The 17,086-nt window shown below is 45.7% G+C and overlaps 1 protein-coding gene across 2 annotated transcripts in view; it reads right to left on the reverse strand.

Annotated features, from left to right (window-relative positions):
* Positions 1-13,859, reverse strand: part of hsd20b2 (hydroxysteroid (20-beta) dehydrogenase 2) — a 28,314-nt gene extending 14,455 nt beyond the window's left edge. The window contains exons 1-5 of one of the 2 annotated variants that reach the window (XM_087982958.1): positions 13,649-13,859; positions 11,003-11,049; positions 5,755-5,830; positions 5,418-5,528; positions 5,024-5,091 (exon numbers count right to left, since the gene is read on the reverse strand). In XM_087982958.1, coding sequence (XP_087839084.1) covers positions 5,024-5,091; positions 5,418-5,528; positions 5,755-5,830; positions 11,003-11,049; positions 13,649-13,814 — 468 coding nt within the window. In that variant the 5' untranslated portion in view covers positions 13,815-13,859. The remainder of the gene's footprint in view (positions 1-5,023; positions 5,092-5,417; positions 5,529-5,754; positions 5,831-11,002; positions 11,050-13,648) is intronic. The other variant, XM_087982957.1, reaches the window with a different exon arrangement.
* Between the last annotated feature and the right edge of the window lie 3,227 nt (positions 13,860-17,086).

The raw sequence follows: 17,086 nt of genomic DNA on the forward strand, positions 1-17,086 counted from the left end.
GGAAAACAGCCCAAGCCTATTCAACCTCTTCCTATAGCTCACATCTTCCCATTCTGGTAACATCCTTGTAAATCTTTTCTGAACCCTTTCAAATTTAACATCCTTCTGATAGGAAGGAGACTGGAATTGCACGCAATATTTCAAGAGTGGCCTAACAAGCATCCTGTACAGCTGCAACATGACCTCCCAACTCCTGTACTCAAATGTCCGGACCAATAAAAAGGAAAACATACCAAATGTCTTCACTATCCTATCTACTGCAGACTCACTTTCTAAGGAACTATGAACCTGTAATCCAAGGTCTCTGTTCAGCAACACTCCCCAGGACCTTATCATTAAGTGTCTAAGTCCTGCTAAGATTTGCTTTCCCAAAATGCAGCACCTCACATCTATCTAAATTAAACTCCACCTGCCACTCCTCAGCCCATTGGCCCATCTGGTCCAGATCCTGTTGTAATCGGAGGTAACCCTCTTCGCTGTCCACTACATCTCCAATTTTGGTGTCATCTGCAAACTTACTAATTGTACCTCTTATGCTTGCATCCAAATAATTTATGTAGATGACAAAGTAGAGGGTCCAGCACTGATCCTTATGGCACTCCAATGGTCACAGGCCTCCAGTCTGAAAAACAACCCTCCACCACCACCCTCTGTCTTCTACCTTTGAGCCAGTTCTGTATCCAAATGGCTAGTTCTCCCTGTATTCCATGAGATCTAACCTTGCTAATCAATCTCCCATGGGGAACCTTGTCAAACACCTTACTGAAGTCCATATAGATCACATATACCACTCTGCCATCAATCCTCTGTTACTTCTTCAAAAAATTCAATCAAGTTTGAGAGATGATTTCCCACGCACAAAGCCATGTTGACTATCCCTAATCAGTCCTTGCCTTTTCAAATACATGTACATCCTGTCCCTCAGGATTCCCAACAACTTGCCCACCACGGAGGTCAGGCTCACTGGTCTATAGTTCCCTAGCTGGCCTTTACCACCCTTCTTAAACAGTGACACCACGTTTGCCAACCTCCAGTCTTCTAGCACCTCACCTGTTACTATCGATGATACAAATATCTCAGCAAGAGGCTCAGCAATCACTTCGCTAGCTTCCCACAGAGTTCTCGGGTACACCTGATCAGGTCCTGGGGATTTATCCACCTTTATGCGTTTCAAGACATCCAGCACTTCCTCCTCTGTAATCTGGACATTTTGCAAGATGTCACCATCTATTTTCCTACAGTCTATCTTCCATATCCTTTTCCACAGTAAATACTGATGCAAAACACTCATTTAGTATCTCCCCCATTTTCTGAGGCTCCACACAAAGGCTGCCTTGCTGATCTTTGAGGGGCCCTATTCTCTCCCTAGTTACCCTTTTATCCTTAATATACTTGTAAAAACCCTTTGGATTCTCCTTAATTCTATTTGCCAAAGCTATCTCATGTCCCCTTTTTGCCCTCCTGATTTCCCTCTTAAGTATACTCCTACTTCCTTTATATTCTTCTAAGGATTCACTCGATCTATCCTGTCTATACCTGACATATGCTTCTTTCGTTTTCTTAACCAAACCCTCAATTTCTTTAGTCATCCAACATTCGATACCTACCAGCCTTCCCTTTCACCCTGACAGGAATATACTTTCTCTGGATTCTTGTTATCACATTTCTGAAGGCTTCCCAATTTCCAGCCATCCCTTTACCTGCGAACATCTGCCTCCAACCAGTATTCAAAAGTTCTTGCCCAATACCATCAAAATTGGCCTTTCTCCAATTTAGAACTTCAACTTTTAGATCTGCTCTATCCTTTTCCATCACTATTTTAAAACGAATAGAATTATGGTCACTGGCCCCAAAGTGCTCCCCCACTGACACCTCAGTCATCTGCCCTGCCTTATTTCCCAAGAGTAGGTCACGTTTTGCACCTTCTCTAGTAGGTACATCCACATACTGAATCAGAAAATTGTCTTGTACACACTTAAATTCCTCTCCATCTAAACCTTTAACACTATGGCAGTCCCAGTCTATGTTTGCAAAGTTAAAATCCCCTACCATAACTACCCTATTATTTCTTACAGACAGCCGAGATCTCCTTACAAGTTTGTTTCTCAATTTCCCTCCGACTACGGTGGGGTCTATAATACAATCCCAACAACATGATCATCCCTTTCTTATTTCTCAGTTCTACCCAAATAACATCCCTGGATGTATCCTCCCTCAGCACAGCTGTAATGCTATCCCTCATCAAAAATGCCACTCCCCCTCCTCTCTTGCCTCCCTTTCTATCCTTCCTGTAGGATTTGTATCCTGGAACATTAAGCTGCCAGTCCTGGCCATCCCCGAGCCATGTTTCCGTAATTGCTATGATATCCCAGTCCCATGTTCATCTGCCTTCCCTGTTAGGTCCCTTGTATTGAAATAAATGCAATTTAATTTATTATTCCTACCTTGTCCCTGCCTGCCCGACTCACTTCTGTTCTCAGCTGTACCTGTCTCAGATCGATCTCTTTCCTCACTATCTCCCTGGGTTCCACCACCTTACTAGTTTAAATCCTCCCAAGCGGTTCTAGCAAATTTCCCTGCCAGTTTTAGTCTCCTTCCAATTTAAGTGCAATCCGTCCTTCTTGTACAGGTCACTTCTACCCCAAAAGAGATTCCAATGCTCAAAAAATGTGAATCCTTCTCCCATACACCAGCTCCTCAGCCATGCATTCATCTGCTCTATCCTCCTATTCCTGCCCTCACTAGCTCGTAGCACTGGGAGCAATCCAGATATTACTACCCTCGAGGACCTCCTTTTTAAATTTCTGCCTAACTCTAATCTCCCTTCAGGATTTCAACCTTTTCCCTTCCAATGTGGACAATGACATCCTGCTGGCCCCTCTTCCCCGAGAGAGATTCTGCACCCTCAGATATCCTTGATCCTGGCACCAGGGAAACAACACACCATTCTGCTTTTTCTCTGCTGGCCACAGGAACGTCTGTCTGTACCTCAGACTACGGAATCCCCTAACACAATTGATCTCTTGGAAGCCGACATACCCCTCGTTGCATTAGAGCCAATCTCCTTACCAGAAACTTGGCTGTTCGTACTACGTTCCCCTGAGAATCCATCACCCCCTACATTTTCCAAAGCAGCATACCTGTTTGAAATGGGTATATCCACAAAAGACTCCTGCACTAGCTGCCTACCTCTCTTACCCTTCCTGGAGTTAACCCATCTGTGTGACTGTATCTGAGACTTTCCCCCCTTCCTATAACTGCCATCCACCACACACTGTTGCTGTTGCAAATTCCTCATCGCTTCTACCCGTCTCTCCAACCGACTCACTCGATCTGATAAGACTTGCATCCAACAGCATTTATGGCAGATATAATCTGCAGTAACCCTTAAACTCTCTTTAAACTCCCACAACTGACAAGTAATACACATCACTGCAAAGGCCGTTTTTGCTCCTTCACAATCTCCAGACCCAGAAAATAACACCGTCTTATTCCTCTACAAACACTGCCCCAGGTTAAAATATAAGCCATAGCTATTTAATTTAAGTTTAAATCGAGACTTACCTCCAAAAACAATCAAGAAAGAATCCACTATACCCATTACCGCAGCCTCTCTTGGACAGACTTAAAACAATGAACTTATCGGATTCTGGGCTGTGAACTTTGCCCAACAGTTCCTCCAAGATTAGTTCTGAATTTCACTGTTTGTTAATTTTCCCAGATGTTCTCTGATGTCCAGCGATACACAAATTCAAACAGCAAAGGCAGTAACTGTGCAGGTTCTCTCTCCCCCTCCTGCACTGTCCTCACCATGTGCTTCATTTGTCTGCTCTTCTCCCTTTTAAACTTCTGTTGTTTTGACTTTTTTTTGCCAAAGTTCCAAAACAATGCAACAGCATATAAAACAGGAATTGCTGTTCCTGGAATGCGAGGAAATCACCTCAAAAAAAAAAAAAGCAGCCCTTACAGCCAGAAATTTATCCTGTCCTCCATCTTGGATTACCCAGAACTTGCAAGTTGCTCTCCAAACCACTCACCATCCTGACTTGGTAATATAATCACTGTTCCTTCGGTGTCACTGAGTCAAAATCTGGAAATTCTCTAAGGTCAGCATGATCTTGTGGGAAATCATGTCTCATGAACTTGATTGAATTTTTTTGAAGTAGCAGCAAAGAGGATTGATGAGGGCAGAGCGGTAGACATGATCTACATGGACTTCAGCATAGTGCTCGACAAGGTTCCTCATGGTAGACTAGTGAGCAAGGTTAGATCTCACTGAATACAGGGAGAACTAGCCATTTGGATACAGAACTGGCTTGAAAGTAGAAGATAAGAGAGTGGTGATGGGGGAGCTGCCTTTCACACCCGGAATGGTGTGACCAGTGGTGTGCCACAAGGATCAGTGCTGGGTCCACTGCTTTTTGTCATTTATATAAATGATTTAGATGTGAGTTTAAGAGGTATAGTTAGTAAGTTTGCAGATGACGCCAAAATTGGAAGTGTAGTGGACAGTGAAGGAGGTCATTCCAGAACAACAGGATCTAGATCAGATGGGTCAATGGGCTGAGGAGTGGCAAGTGGAGTTTAATTTAGATAAACGCGAGGTGCTGCAGGACTTGTACACTTAATGGCAAGGTCCTGGGGGGTGTTGCTGAGCAAAGAAACCTTGGAGTGCAGGTTCATAGTTCCTTGAAAGCAGAGTCTCGGAGTTGATAGGATAGTGAAGGTGTTTAGTATGCTTTTCTTCATTGGTCAGAGCATTGGGTACAGGAGTTGGGAGATCGTGTTACAGCTGTACAGGACATTGGTTTGGCCACTTTTGGAATATTGTACAATTCTGGTCTTCCCTCCAAATCGGAAGGAGGTTGTAAACTCGCAGCTGCTTTTTATAACCATGCAGATAAGAGTCTCATTCCACTAACTGATTCCTGACAGTGAACTTTCCAACTGGATGACAGAAACCAGACCGCAAAAGGAGGATTAATGAGAAAAGGAGTGGGGGCTCTGAGGAAATGTACTATACCTTTTCGACATCTGGGACATCTAGAAAGTAACATGGAAGCACCTGGTAGGTTTTGCCAACATTGTTCACTAAAATAAAGAGATTTTAAAATATTACAATTTGAACTGAACTATATCAAAATATCAAGCTATGACCCCACTCTGCCAATTACTTGTATTATTTATTGTACCTAAACTAATATGATCACCTCCCTCTCAAATGTGGTGATGTAACACTAGCCACAAATCCTTTGCGCTATGATTAAATCTAACAGGCTTTGTGTTTTCTGATGAAGTTCTCCCATATTTTAAATAACACACACTAGAGCATTTACTTTAATGACCAGTTCCTTCAGTCTTGATATCTGTTACATTTCCTAATGAATCTGAACTAGAGGGAAGAAAGTACTAGTCACCCAGGATTCCAATGTTCAGATCCTTCAGCGCTGCTTCAATTGGTCCGTAGATCTCAGCGCCCTGATTAAAATCTGCCTGAACAATCTTTGTTTTCTTGCCATGCTGCTGTTCTGCAATTATCCAGAAAAAAGGAACATGTCATTTCACAGCTTCTAGAGTCACTCATACATCCAAACATAGATGACACAATCATGATTGCCAGAAGACACTCGCTCTGTGACCCAGCACCTGTCTCTACAGGCCCATACAGTGGGATTACTTTTACCGTGCTCTAGCAATTAAAATGTAACACATTATGTTACATTGCAACCTGTGGGAAACAATGATGCTTCTTACCTATTTCATCTGCCGTGGCTCTCAGCTTCTCCAACGACCGACTGATCAGCACCACATTGAGTCCTCTTCTTGCCAACTGGTAATCAGGGAAATAACTAGTTAATCCTGTGCCCAGATGATAGTTAGAAATGTCACAAATGCCAAGCTGAGCATCAATTGCACCAGAAGTATAATGACTGAGAACAGATTCTGCCATGATCAATGAAAACAAATAAGTCTCCAATAGCTCAACAGCTATTCCACTACCCCAGTGTGAAGAGCTCAGATACAGTTTCTGAAACATAGCATTTAGGGTATCACAGCGGTTCGGAGTATTTTTGGGAGATTTAAAGAACTCAGCCAGGCTTTCCAACTCTGAACAATCCTGATATCTCTCCAGAGTGATGACAGGAAAATTAAATTACCTGCTTAGACCCTCAAGCTGGGCCATCATGAATGACAGCCATTTGATAATTACTGAAGGATGACCAATATCACAACACCAGGTTATAGTCCAACAGGTATTTGTAAGCACTAGCTTTCAAAGCACTGCTCCTTCATCAGGATTTGCATTTCAAAGAACAAAACTTCTTTTAAATTACATTCTCAAGCTGGCTCAGAATTCTGTCTATGTCCCAATGATATGTCAAACTGACAAACCCTCTGCATAGTTTTACATGGATTCGTGTAGTTTGAGCAAAATAAAGTATAATTCTGCAAAAACAAATTCACCCCATAAGCTTCTACGTGCACACATGTAGGAGCAACAGATTGCCTGTGCATGAGAGTGTGTGCGTGTGATAGAGCGTGTAAACTTGGTTAGGCAGGTGTGTGCTGGGATATGTCTGTCAGTGAGAGTGCAGGGGGTGTATGTGTGCACATATGAGAGAGAGCTTGTATAGAAGGGATGGTTTGCATGGGTGAGTGTGTGTAGTTGTGTGAATTGTGCAATGGGGGTCACCTGTAGTGTGACATGAACCCAAGGTCCTCGCTGAGGCCATTCCTATGGGTACTTACCCCACACTCCAGATTCCTCAACCGTTCCAGAATCTTCCATCGGCCTCCGGAACCGCTCGGGTGCCATTAACCACGCGGCCGCTGCAGCAACCGCCGCAAACCATGACGTCACTTCTGCCCCCACCGACCATGCAGCCTCCGTGATCATCGTCCAGACAACCACCTCCACAATTGCCAGGAAGACCATCGCCGACAGATTCGCGCCCTCCGCAGGGTCCACAGCCACCGGGAACAACAGTTTCTGTCATCGCCGCATCCACTTCTGCCCCCAGTGAAGTCATTCACCTGCACAACCACGCCGCATGCATCTCCGCCCCCCCACTGCCAATCTCTGCCCCCCCCCCCGCCTAACCCCACTCCCACTCCCAGCTCCAGCCCCACACCAAGTCCTAGCTCCCAGCCCTCCGAATTTTCACCATTCCTCCAGACCTCCCCCTCGGAGGATGAAAGATCAGTCCTCAACAGAGGCCTCACCTTCATCCCCCTATGCTCCCAGATTAATGAGTTCAACACGGGGCGAGACATCGAACAATTCTTCCGCCGCCTTCGCCTCCGCGCCTACTTCTTCAACCAGGATTCTCGCCCACCCTCTGACGACCCCTTCTCCCACCTCCAACACACCCCGTGCTGGCCTCTTACCCACCCTCAATCTCTTCATAGCTAACTGCCGCCGCGACATTAACCGCCTCAACCTGTCCACCCCTCTTACCCACTCCAACCTCTCACCCTCGCAACAGACAGCCCTCCACTCCAACCTCACTATCAAACCAGCAGAGGCGCCGTGGTAATTTGGCAAACTGATCTTTACATTGCGGAGGCTAAAGACCAGCTCGTGGACACCTCCTCCTACTGCCCCCTTGACCATGACCACACCTCCAAACCATCATCTCCCAGACCATCCATAACCTCATCACCTCAGGGGATCTCCCATCCACCACCTCCAACCTCATCGTCCCACAATCCCACACCGCCCGTTTCTACCTCCTGCCCAAAATCCACAAACCTGACTGCCCCGGCCGACCCATTGTCTCAACTTGCTCCTGCTCCAGCGAACTCATCTCTGCATTCCTCGACACGGTCTTGTCCCCCTTAGTCCAAGAACTCCCTACCTACGTTCAGGATACCACCCACGCCCTCCGCGATTTTCACTTCCCCCGGCCCCCAATGCCTTATCTTCACCATGGACATCCAGTCCCTATACACCTCCATCCCGAAGGCCTCAAAGCCCTCCGCTTCTTCCTTTCCTGCCGTACCAACCAGTAACCTTCCACTGACACCCTCCTTCGACTGACTGAACTGGTCCTCACTCTGAACAACCCCTTTCCAATCCTCCCACTTCCGTCAAACCAAAGGAGTGTCCATGGGCACCCACCTGGGCCCCAGCTATGCCTGCCTCTTCGTCAGCTATGTGGAACAGTCCATCTTCCACAGCTACACTGGCACCACCCCCCACCTTTTCCTCCGCTACATCGATGACTGTATTGGTGCTACCTCATGCTCCCATGAGGAGGTTGAACAGTTCATCCACTTTACTAATACCTTCCACCCCGACCTCAAATTTACCTGGACCATCTCAGACTCCTCCCTCCCCTTCCTAGACCCCTCCATTTCTATCTCGGGCGACCGACTCAACACGGACATTTACTATAAACGGACTGACTCCCACAGCTACCTAGATTACACCTCCTCCCACCCTGCCTCATGTAAAAACGCCATCCCATATTCCCAATTCCTTTGCCTCTGCCGCATCTTTTCCCAGGAGGAAAAATTCCAATACTGAACAACCCAGATGGCCCCCTTCAAAGACCACAATTTCCCCTCAGACATGGTTGAAAATGCTCTCCATCGCATCTCCTCCACTTCCCACTCCTCCGCCCTTGAACCCCGCCCCTCCAATCACCACCAGGACAGAACCCCTCTGGTCCTCACCTACCACCCCACCAACCTCCAGATACATCGTATCATCCTTTGTCATTTCCGCCACCTCCAAACAGACCCCACCACCAAGGATACATTTCCCTCCCCCATCAGCGTTCCGGAAAGACCACTCCCTCGTCAGGTCCACACCCCCCCACCCCGCCAACCCAACCTCCACTCCCAGCACCTTCCCCTGCAACCGCAGGAAATGCAAAATTGGTGCCCACTCCTTCCCCCACCTCACTTCCATCCAAGACCCCAAGGGATCCTTCCATATCCATCACAATTCCACCTGCACCATCACACACATCATTTACTGCATCCGCTGCACCCAATGTGGCCTCCTCTACATTGGGGAGACAGGCCACCTACTTGCGGAATGTTTCAGAGAACACCCCTGGGATACCCGCACCAGCCAACCCAACTGCCCTGTGGCTCAACACTTCAACTCCCCTTCCCACTCCACCAAGGGCATGCAGGTCCTTGGCCTCCATCGCCAGACCATGCCAACACGACACCTGGAGGAAGAGCGCCTCATCTTCCACCTAGGAACCCTCCAACCACAAGGGATGAATGCAGATTTCTCCAGCTTCCTCATTTCCCCTCTCCCCACCTTCAGTCCCAACCCTCTGACTCAGCATCGCCTTCTTGACCTGCAATCTTCTTCCCGACCCCTCTCCGCCCCCCACCCCCTCTCCGGCCTATCACCCTCACCTTAACCTCCTTCCACCTATCGTATTCCTAACACCACTCCCCCAAGTCCCTCCTCCCTACCTTTTATCTTAGCCTGCTTGGCACACCCTCCTCATTCCTGAAGGGCTTATGCCCGAAACGTTGATTCTCCTCCTCCCTCGGATGCTGCCTGACCTGCTGCGCTTTTCCAGCAACACATTTTTCATTTCTATGGGTACCAAGCTTTACTATCAGCTTCTGGCTAGCCACTCTGCGTTGTTGCTTGACCCGAAGTCCGCCTTGGAGGATGGTCATCTGAAGGTCAGAGGCCGAATATCCCGGACCACTGAAGTGTTCCGTGGGAGGGAACACTCCTGCCTGGTGATTGTTGTGTGGTGTCCATTCATCCATTGTCATAGCATCTGCTCCAATTGATAAGTGGAGGTACAGAGAAGGTCCTGGCAAGGTGCACATCCTCACTTTCCCTGCACCTCCACTTCTCGCCTTTAAAACAACCACCAAATCTTAAACAGATCATGGTTCATAGCAAACTACCCAGCCTTCAGGACAACACCGTACACCATCACAGCTGCAAGATATGTCAGAGTATTGACATGGTTAACATCATTACATGTGGGGACACTTCCCATCATGTATATCGCAAGTACACATGTGACACAGCCAACGTGGTCTCTCTCATATGCTGCAAGTGAGGATGCCCTGAGGCATGGGACAGTGGCAGGACCAAGCAGATGCTACAACAGATGTATGGACGACAGTCACCAGGCAAGAGCGTTCCCTCCCAGTCAGGGAACACTTCAGTGGTCCGGGATATTCGGCCTCTGACCTTCAGATGACCATCCTCCAAGGCGGACTTCGGGACAAGTAACAACGCAGAGTGGCTGACCAGAAGCTGATAGTAAAGTTCGGTACCCATGAGAATGGCCTCAACCAGGAGATTGAGGTCATGTCACACTACAGGTGACCCCATTGTATGATTCACACACACCTATGCAGGCCCTCCCTCAATGTGCACTCAGCAACACATGCACCCTCTCACATACCCTACCACACTCACTTATCCAAGTTTACACACAATCACATGAACACTCAGTCACTCCTACATGCACATAAGCTTATGGGGTGGATTTGCTTTGCAGAATTACATTTTATTTTGCTCAAACTGCATGAATCAGTGTCGAACTCTTTAAAACTACAGAGGATTTTTCAGTCTGACATAGTATTGGGACACAGACAGACTACACACCTATTGTTTAAAAAGCTGAACTATCTTGAGAATGTAATTTTAAAGAAGTTCTGGGATTTACATATCAAAACAACAAACCAGCATACCCCATTATAAAAGATTGGAAGTTTTAATCTAAGAACGCTTACTGTATCACATCTATGACACTGGAGTCCTTTGGCTATAAAATTCTATAAGCTGATCCGAACTTCCATAACCACCTGATGGAGCAGCACTCCAAAAAAACTAGTGCTTCCAAATAAACCTGTTAGAGGATTACCTGGTGTTGAGAGATTTTTAACAAGGTCCACCCCAGTCCAACACTGCACCTCCAAGTAACGAACTACAAGGCATCCTTCTGTGCTACCCCATTCTTTAATATAGAAAGGCTTTCAGTAAGGCAGAGATCTGTATTACCTCATGAGCGTAAGCTTTTCCAATCCCAGCAGTTGCACCTGTCACAACTGGAAAAATTAAAGGATTAAAGATATTGATGTATAATAAGAGACATTGCAATACAAAAAGCTTTGACATTAAACAGGACCATTGTTTGAGGTATAGCTTTGTTGTAATATAAATTATTACAGGAGTAAAAAAAAAAGTGTGCTGTTTGCTTGGTCAAGGTACTGTCAAGAACAAACAACTATAAGCTTGAGCAATCTGATACATGGATTCCAGTGCTATCAGTGATATCAGGTATGCATTGCAATTAGTTTATTCAATCAAATAATAGGTTCCTTTGGTTGTTTTTAATAGACAGTACAGACCATGGGAGAAAAGGGAGGACTGCAGATGCTGGGGATCAGAGTCAAAGAGTGTGGCGCTGGAAAAGCACAGCCAATCAGGAAGCAGAGGAGCAGAAGAGTTAATATTTCAGGCATTAGCTCTTCATTACAGACCACACTGAACCAACCAGCCCAACACTGACTTTTTGAAATCTCGGCTATTTATCTTCGTTACTCTATACTATGTTAAAAATCCCACATTAAAAGACACTACTGGAGACCCCAAGACGAAGTATAGGTGCTGTTTAAGAATCAAAGAATTCCTATGGTGTGGAAGTAGGTCATTCAACCCATCCAGTCCACACTAACCCTCGAAAGAACAGCCCATCCACACTCACCTTCCCCCACCCTCCAACCTCCCCCTGTAACCCTGCATATCCCATGGCTAATCCATCTTGTGTGCACATCTCTAAACACCATGGCCATACTAAATTGCCTAATCCACCTAACCTGCAAATCTTTGGACTGTTGAAGGAAACTGGAGAACCCAGAGGAAACCCATGCAGACAGTGAGAATGTGTAAACTCCACACACAGTCAGTAGAATTGAATCTGGATCCCTGGAGCTGTGAGGCAGCAGTACTAACTACTGAGCCACCACGTCACCCTTTTTATATAAAAGGAGATGTCAGCAAAACAGTAATCAACATGACAAGCTGCCACAACAAGATAGATAATATGGTGGAGGGTTAATACCTGACCAGAACACTGATATGCATTCCTGTTTTTACTGGTAAAATGCAATGAAAGCTTTTAGCAGGTGAGGGGGGGGGGAAAGAGTGTGGGGCAGGGGAGGGGTGGTATAATTTTCATTTAGATTATAATTTAGATGTTGACTAATATTTACCAATATTTTCAAGAATAGTTTGGTGTTATAACAAACAAAATTTTGACTTCATTAAAAGCCAGGTGAAAGTCTCTTTACATGGAGACTGATACCAAAGAAGCAATTGGCCAGTCTGGTGACTTGAATCATAAACTCCATAATGATGATTGGTGACTGATGGTGTACTGGATCTGATTACCAGCATGTTCCTCCTGTCAGTCATAGCAAGATGCATAAAGTATGTTTTAAGCAATATTTCCTTGGTCTCCGACTTCAAAGAATGAAAAAATACCAAGTTTGGAGTTGATTTTGAAAACCCCTATGAAGCAACAGCAATTTGGACGTTTGCACAACTGACCACGTGACTGAGCTAAAGTTATGCAACATTGACAACAGCAACAACCTCCAGTGACCTGCAGAACTCTTTCATTCCCAGAGGCGTGTTTTTCATACTTATGCCATGTAGCACAGCACAGCTTTGCAATCAGGAATTAGAGAAAGCTCAAATACTCTAAGGATTATGTTCAGCACGACAGTTAGGAAAATTCCCTTGCTTTTCTTCAACCCTCAAGGTTCACACAAAAGGGGAGATAGTCTCAGTTTAACAGTCTCATCGGAGTGACAGCCTTTCAGTGATGTGCTACACTTAGATCAAGTCTTTGTTTCGAATCTCACTTAATACATCTTCAATGCAGAAGTAGTACGTTATGGCTTACTGCACTGGAAGATTCAAATACCTGCATTGAGAGCAATTTACCGATTTCAAGGGATGCCAGAGTAATGAATATAGCTCCTGCTTATAAAATTGTTATTTTTATTCTACAGCAGCCTCCCAAATAAGTTTAGGAATCAAATGAATCTTAAATAATGAATGGCTGGGAGTGGTGTAGTTGAGTCAGAGTGTTTATTAAATTCATACCACACATTCCAGCCCCATCTCAAAAGTCAGCTCAATTTCCATTGAGAAGCTCTTCCTTGGTACAGGTACACAATCTTTTATCCAAAACACTCAGGACCAGCTGGTTTTCAGAATTTTTCAAGTTTCAGAAGCAGCAACAGTTTGACAGTGAATCTTTTTAAAAACATTACCGAAAACCCAAACTCACCAAGGCCCCGATCACATCTGAGTGACATGCATTAAGTGAGATGGGTTAACTGCATACCAAACAACCTTGTTAATGAGAGATAACTTCACAAAAAAACAACTTTGGACTTCAGCTTTTCAGATAAAAGGTTGTAGTAGGTATGTGCATGGGTAGGTCATGAGGGTGGGCATCAACTACATATTAGCTCGGTGATGAACACACACACACACACACACTTCACATTGCTGGGTCCTGTGTAACAGTCACCACAAGTCCACAGTCACCACAAGTCCACAGCCAAGAAAGTATCAAGCAGCAGCAAAAAGGCATACAAGAAAATTTGATCAGAATACAAACCACAACCTTACCAGCCCATTCCCCATAGAGTGTTAGGTTTGTCCTCCAAAGTTTTGCCAAAATATAAACCCTGATACCAATTAGGAGCTCCCAGCTGTACTTAGTAAAATAATACAGACAAGTTACTGTGCCAATTAATGCCAGAATACTAGTCATCAGTTCATCTGTGAAAAACATGGTCAAAATAAGCTCTACGAAACTCAAAGCCTAAAGTCTTTTCTGGTATCTTTGGGTTTTTATACGAGGTGGACTGAGCTCCGCCTCCCCCCCCCCTCTTTGATCTAGTTGGGCATCTCAAAAGTGATTGACAGGCCAGTCCTACATTCAATTACTTGTTGAGTTACATTAATAGATTTCAGCTGTGAGCCAACTGCAGTTCAATTTGATATGCAGTCTTTGTACTTTACACACAAATATCTCATTTAACACGTGCTGTCCTTCCCCATTATGGAACTTACATTTCTTTGAACCAAAAACGTTTGAACGGACTTCAAAACAGTCTGTGTTTTGTGAGCCTTATCACTGATGCTTTTGTAATTAGTGAATTGAATCAAATTGATTGTCATGTGTACAGCGGCACAGTGAGAGGCTTTGTCTTGTAAGCAATACAGGCAGATCACCCTCTGTACTCACGGGTTCGAGTGGCTGTTGGAGGGAAGGGCGGTGGCTGCGAGGGTGACCAGGGTCGGGGACGTGCTGGGTGGCAGGGGTCTGGGCTGGATGCTGTTGTAGGACATAGCAAGCAGGGCAGCAGTAGATGCCTGGTTTGTGGCCATTCAATGCCTTAAAACAGCAGTGCTAGGATCCGACATGGTGCACCAGTTGGAGGATACTCAGGTGTGCGGTGGAATCCCGTCTGTGCTTACCCCTGCCCGGAAGGAATATTATATTGTCCCCAAGGTCCCATACTTCCCGCAGGGGCCTGTGCCCCACAACCTGAGCCGCTCCAGAGATTTAGTTTTGCCCCATTTCGGGACATAAAACGGCGGGCCCTGTATCGACTGCTGCTGCACACCGTCCACCTCATTTCCCTTATCCACTGTGCCGACATGCCTTGGCGTGCCCATTTGCCACCGAACAGTGGGGATCCCCAGTGGAGGGCTCTCTATGCAGGAGTCCTCCCCCTTTCTCTCGGGGATCTAGGGTGGAGGGTGCTGCATGCAGCAGTCCCTGCAACCGCAGATTGTGGTGGTTCATGGACTCCCAGCCCAACTGCTCGTTCTGCGGTGCTGTGGAGTCCGAGGACCACGTGTTTATGTAGGGTTTAGGTGCTTGTACTTTCTTTTTGATTTTCTCAAAAGCCTTCTCCCCTGCTTTTGGCTGCACGCTCCTGATCTTTGAAGATCCTGTGCGGAGGGGGGGAGGGTAGGTCAGAGGATCTCCTCCTGGGCCTGGCCAAACTGGCCATAAACAGGTCCAAGCAGCAAGCCATGGAGGGGGTCGTTAGGGCCGATTGCCTGTCCCTCTTCCGTAGCTACGTTCGAGCCTGGGTGTCCCTGAAGAAGGAGCATGCTGCGTCTACCAATTCCCTCGAGCTATTCAGGGAGAGGTGGGCACCACAGGGAGTGGAGTGCAGTATTTGCCATTCCAAGTCTATTTTGATTTAATCCCTGCCCTCCCCTTCACTGTTTGATGATGCAGCATTGCCCTTTGATGAGAAGGGCATTGCTTGTCACTGGCCATCTTGGTGTTCCTTTCTTCCTGCGGGGTGGTGGAAATTGAATAAAGATTTGTACACTTGTTGTCTTTCACTGTGCCCTATACCTGCACACACATCACATGAAATAAAAATAACCAGAGGAATCTCCTCAGTAAAAAAAAAGATAGATCACAGAGTCAAGTAGCATAGATAAGTAAATAATAGGTAAACAGAAAACACAGGTACAGGTGAATGTTAAGAGTTTGTGAGTCCATTCAGTATTCTAACAACAGTAGGGTAGAAACTGTTTTGAAACTGGCTGGTGCGTGTGTTCAGGCTAAAGATCTGGATCCCAAACGGGACCCCTCAGCTTCCGAGATCGGTCAAAAGAATTAATGGAATGTGGTATGTATAAAGCAAGGTTAGCAGTTTAATACAGTAAGGCAGCCTGACACAATGCTGTCCAGCAACACAGAATTTAAAGCTTTTGTGCTCCCTGGCGAAATTGCGGAATTACAATTGAACATTAAGCATATTTTATGTTTTTGAGAGACAGTACAGCTTTAATTACAAGAAAAGACCAATCAAATGTAGTATGGTGACATGATTGACAGCAGGCTAATCCAATGATATTCCCTGGGAGAGTTCTTAATTACAAGAAAAGTCCAATCAACTGTAATATGGTGACATGATTGACAGCAGGCTAATCCAATGATATTTTCTGGGAAAGGATTCTTGTTTTACATAAATCATCATCTTATGCTAGGAGCTCAAGGTTAGTTTGAATGGTCAATTAATGTGTCAGTATTCATTTCATGAAAACTCCATTGTTTGCCTGATCTTCTATTTCAGCTAATTCAGCAAAGCAGCAGTACAGGTTCACGAAGTCAAATCACAACTTGCAGCCGTTTTGTAGTGTTATTTTAAATTGAAAAGCTATTTTGTTGTTAATAAAAACCCGACATATATTTGTTGCTTCTGACAACAGCCAGGATTCAAAATTTGTACCTTCTCCCCGATAATGGAGGTTGTAGAAAAACATTGCCAGTGTGGGAATGATCTTTGAGAATGCTGGCGGCCTTCCCTTGGCAGCGGGCCTGGTAGATAGATTCTCTCGATGGGAGGTTGGCCTTTGTGATTGTCCGAGCCGAGTTCACCGCTCTCTGTACCGTCTCCGATCTTGAATGGTACAGTTGTCATACCAGGTAGTGATACATCCAGACAGAATGCTCTCGATGGCACACCTAAAAAAGTTGACAAGAGTATTCGCAGTCATGCCAAATTTTCTCAGCTGCCTGAGGAAAAAGAGATGTTGTTGGGCCTTTGTAACCAGTGCATCACATGAAGAGTCCAAGAAAGCTTGTTGTGGATGACACGCCCAAGAGCTTGACACTCTCCACTCGTTCCACCTCTCTGCTGTTAATGTGTAGGGAGGCATGAGTAACATCCCACCGAAACTCAATAATGAGTTCCTTGGATTGTCGGCATTGAGAGCTAGATTGTTCTCAGAGCACAATTTTTCCAGGTTGTCCACCTCCCGTCTGTAGTCTGTTTCATCAGCATCTAAGATTCAACTGACTATGGTGGTGTCATCAGCGAACTTGTAAATGCCATTAGTCTGTTATTTGGCGATGCAGTCAGGGTATACAGTGAGTACAGTAGGGGGCTAAGTACACACCCCTGGGGGGCTCCAGTGTTGAATGTTAGTGAGGATGAAATATTGTCCCCAATCTTCACTGACTGTGGCCTGTGGGTCAGGAACCTGAGGATCCAGTTGCAGAGAGTGGGGCTTAGTCCAAGATCACTAAGT

This window comes from Chiloscyllium plagiosum, unplaced genomic scaffold (genome assembly GCF_037043375.1).
Source record: "Chiloscyllium plagiosum isolate Xiang-an unplaced genomic scaffold, Cpla_swu_hap1 HiC_scaffold_44, whole genome shotgun sequence".
Taxonomy (NCBI): domain Eukaryota; kingdom Metazoa; phylum Chordata; class Chondrichthyes; order Orectolobiformes; family Hemiscylliidae; genus Chiloscyllium; species Chiloscyllium plagiosum.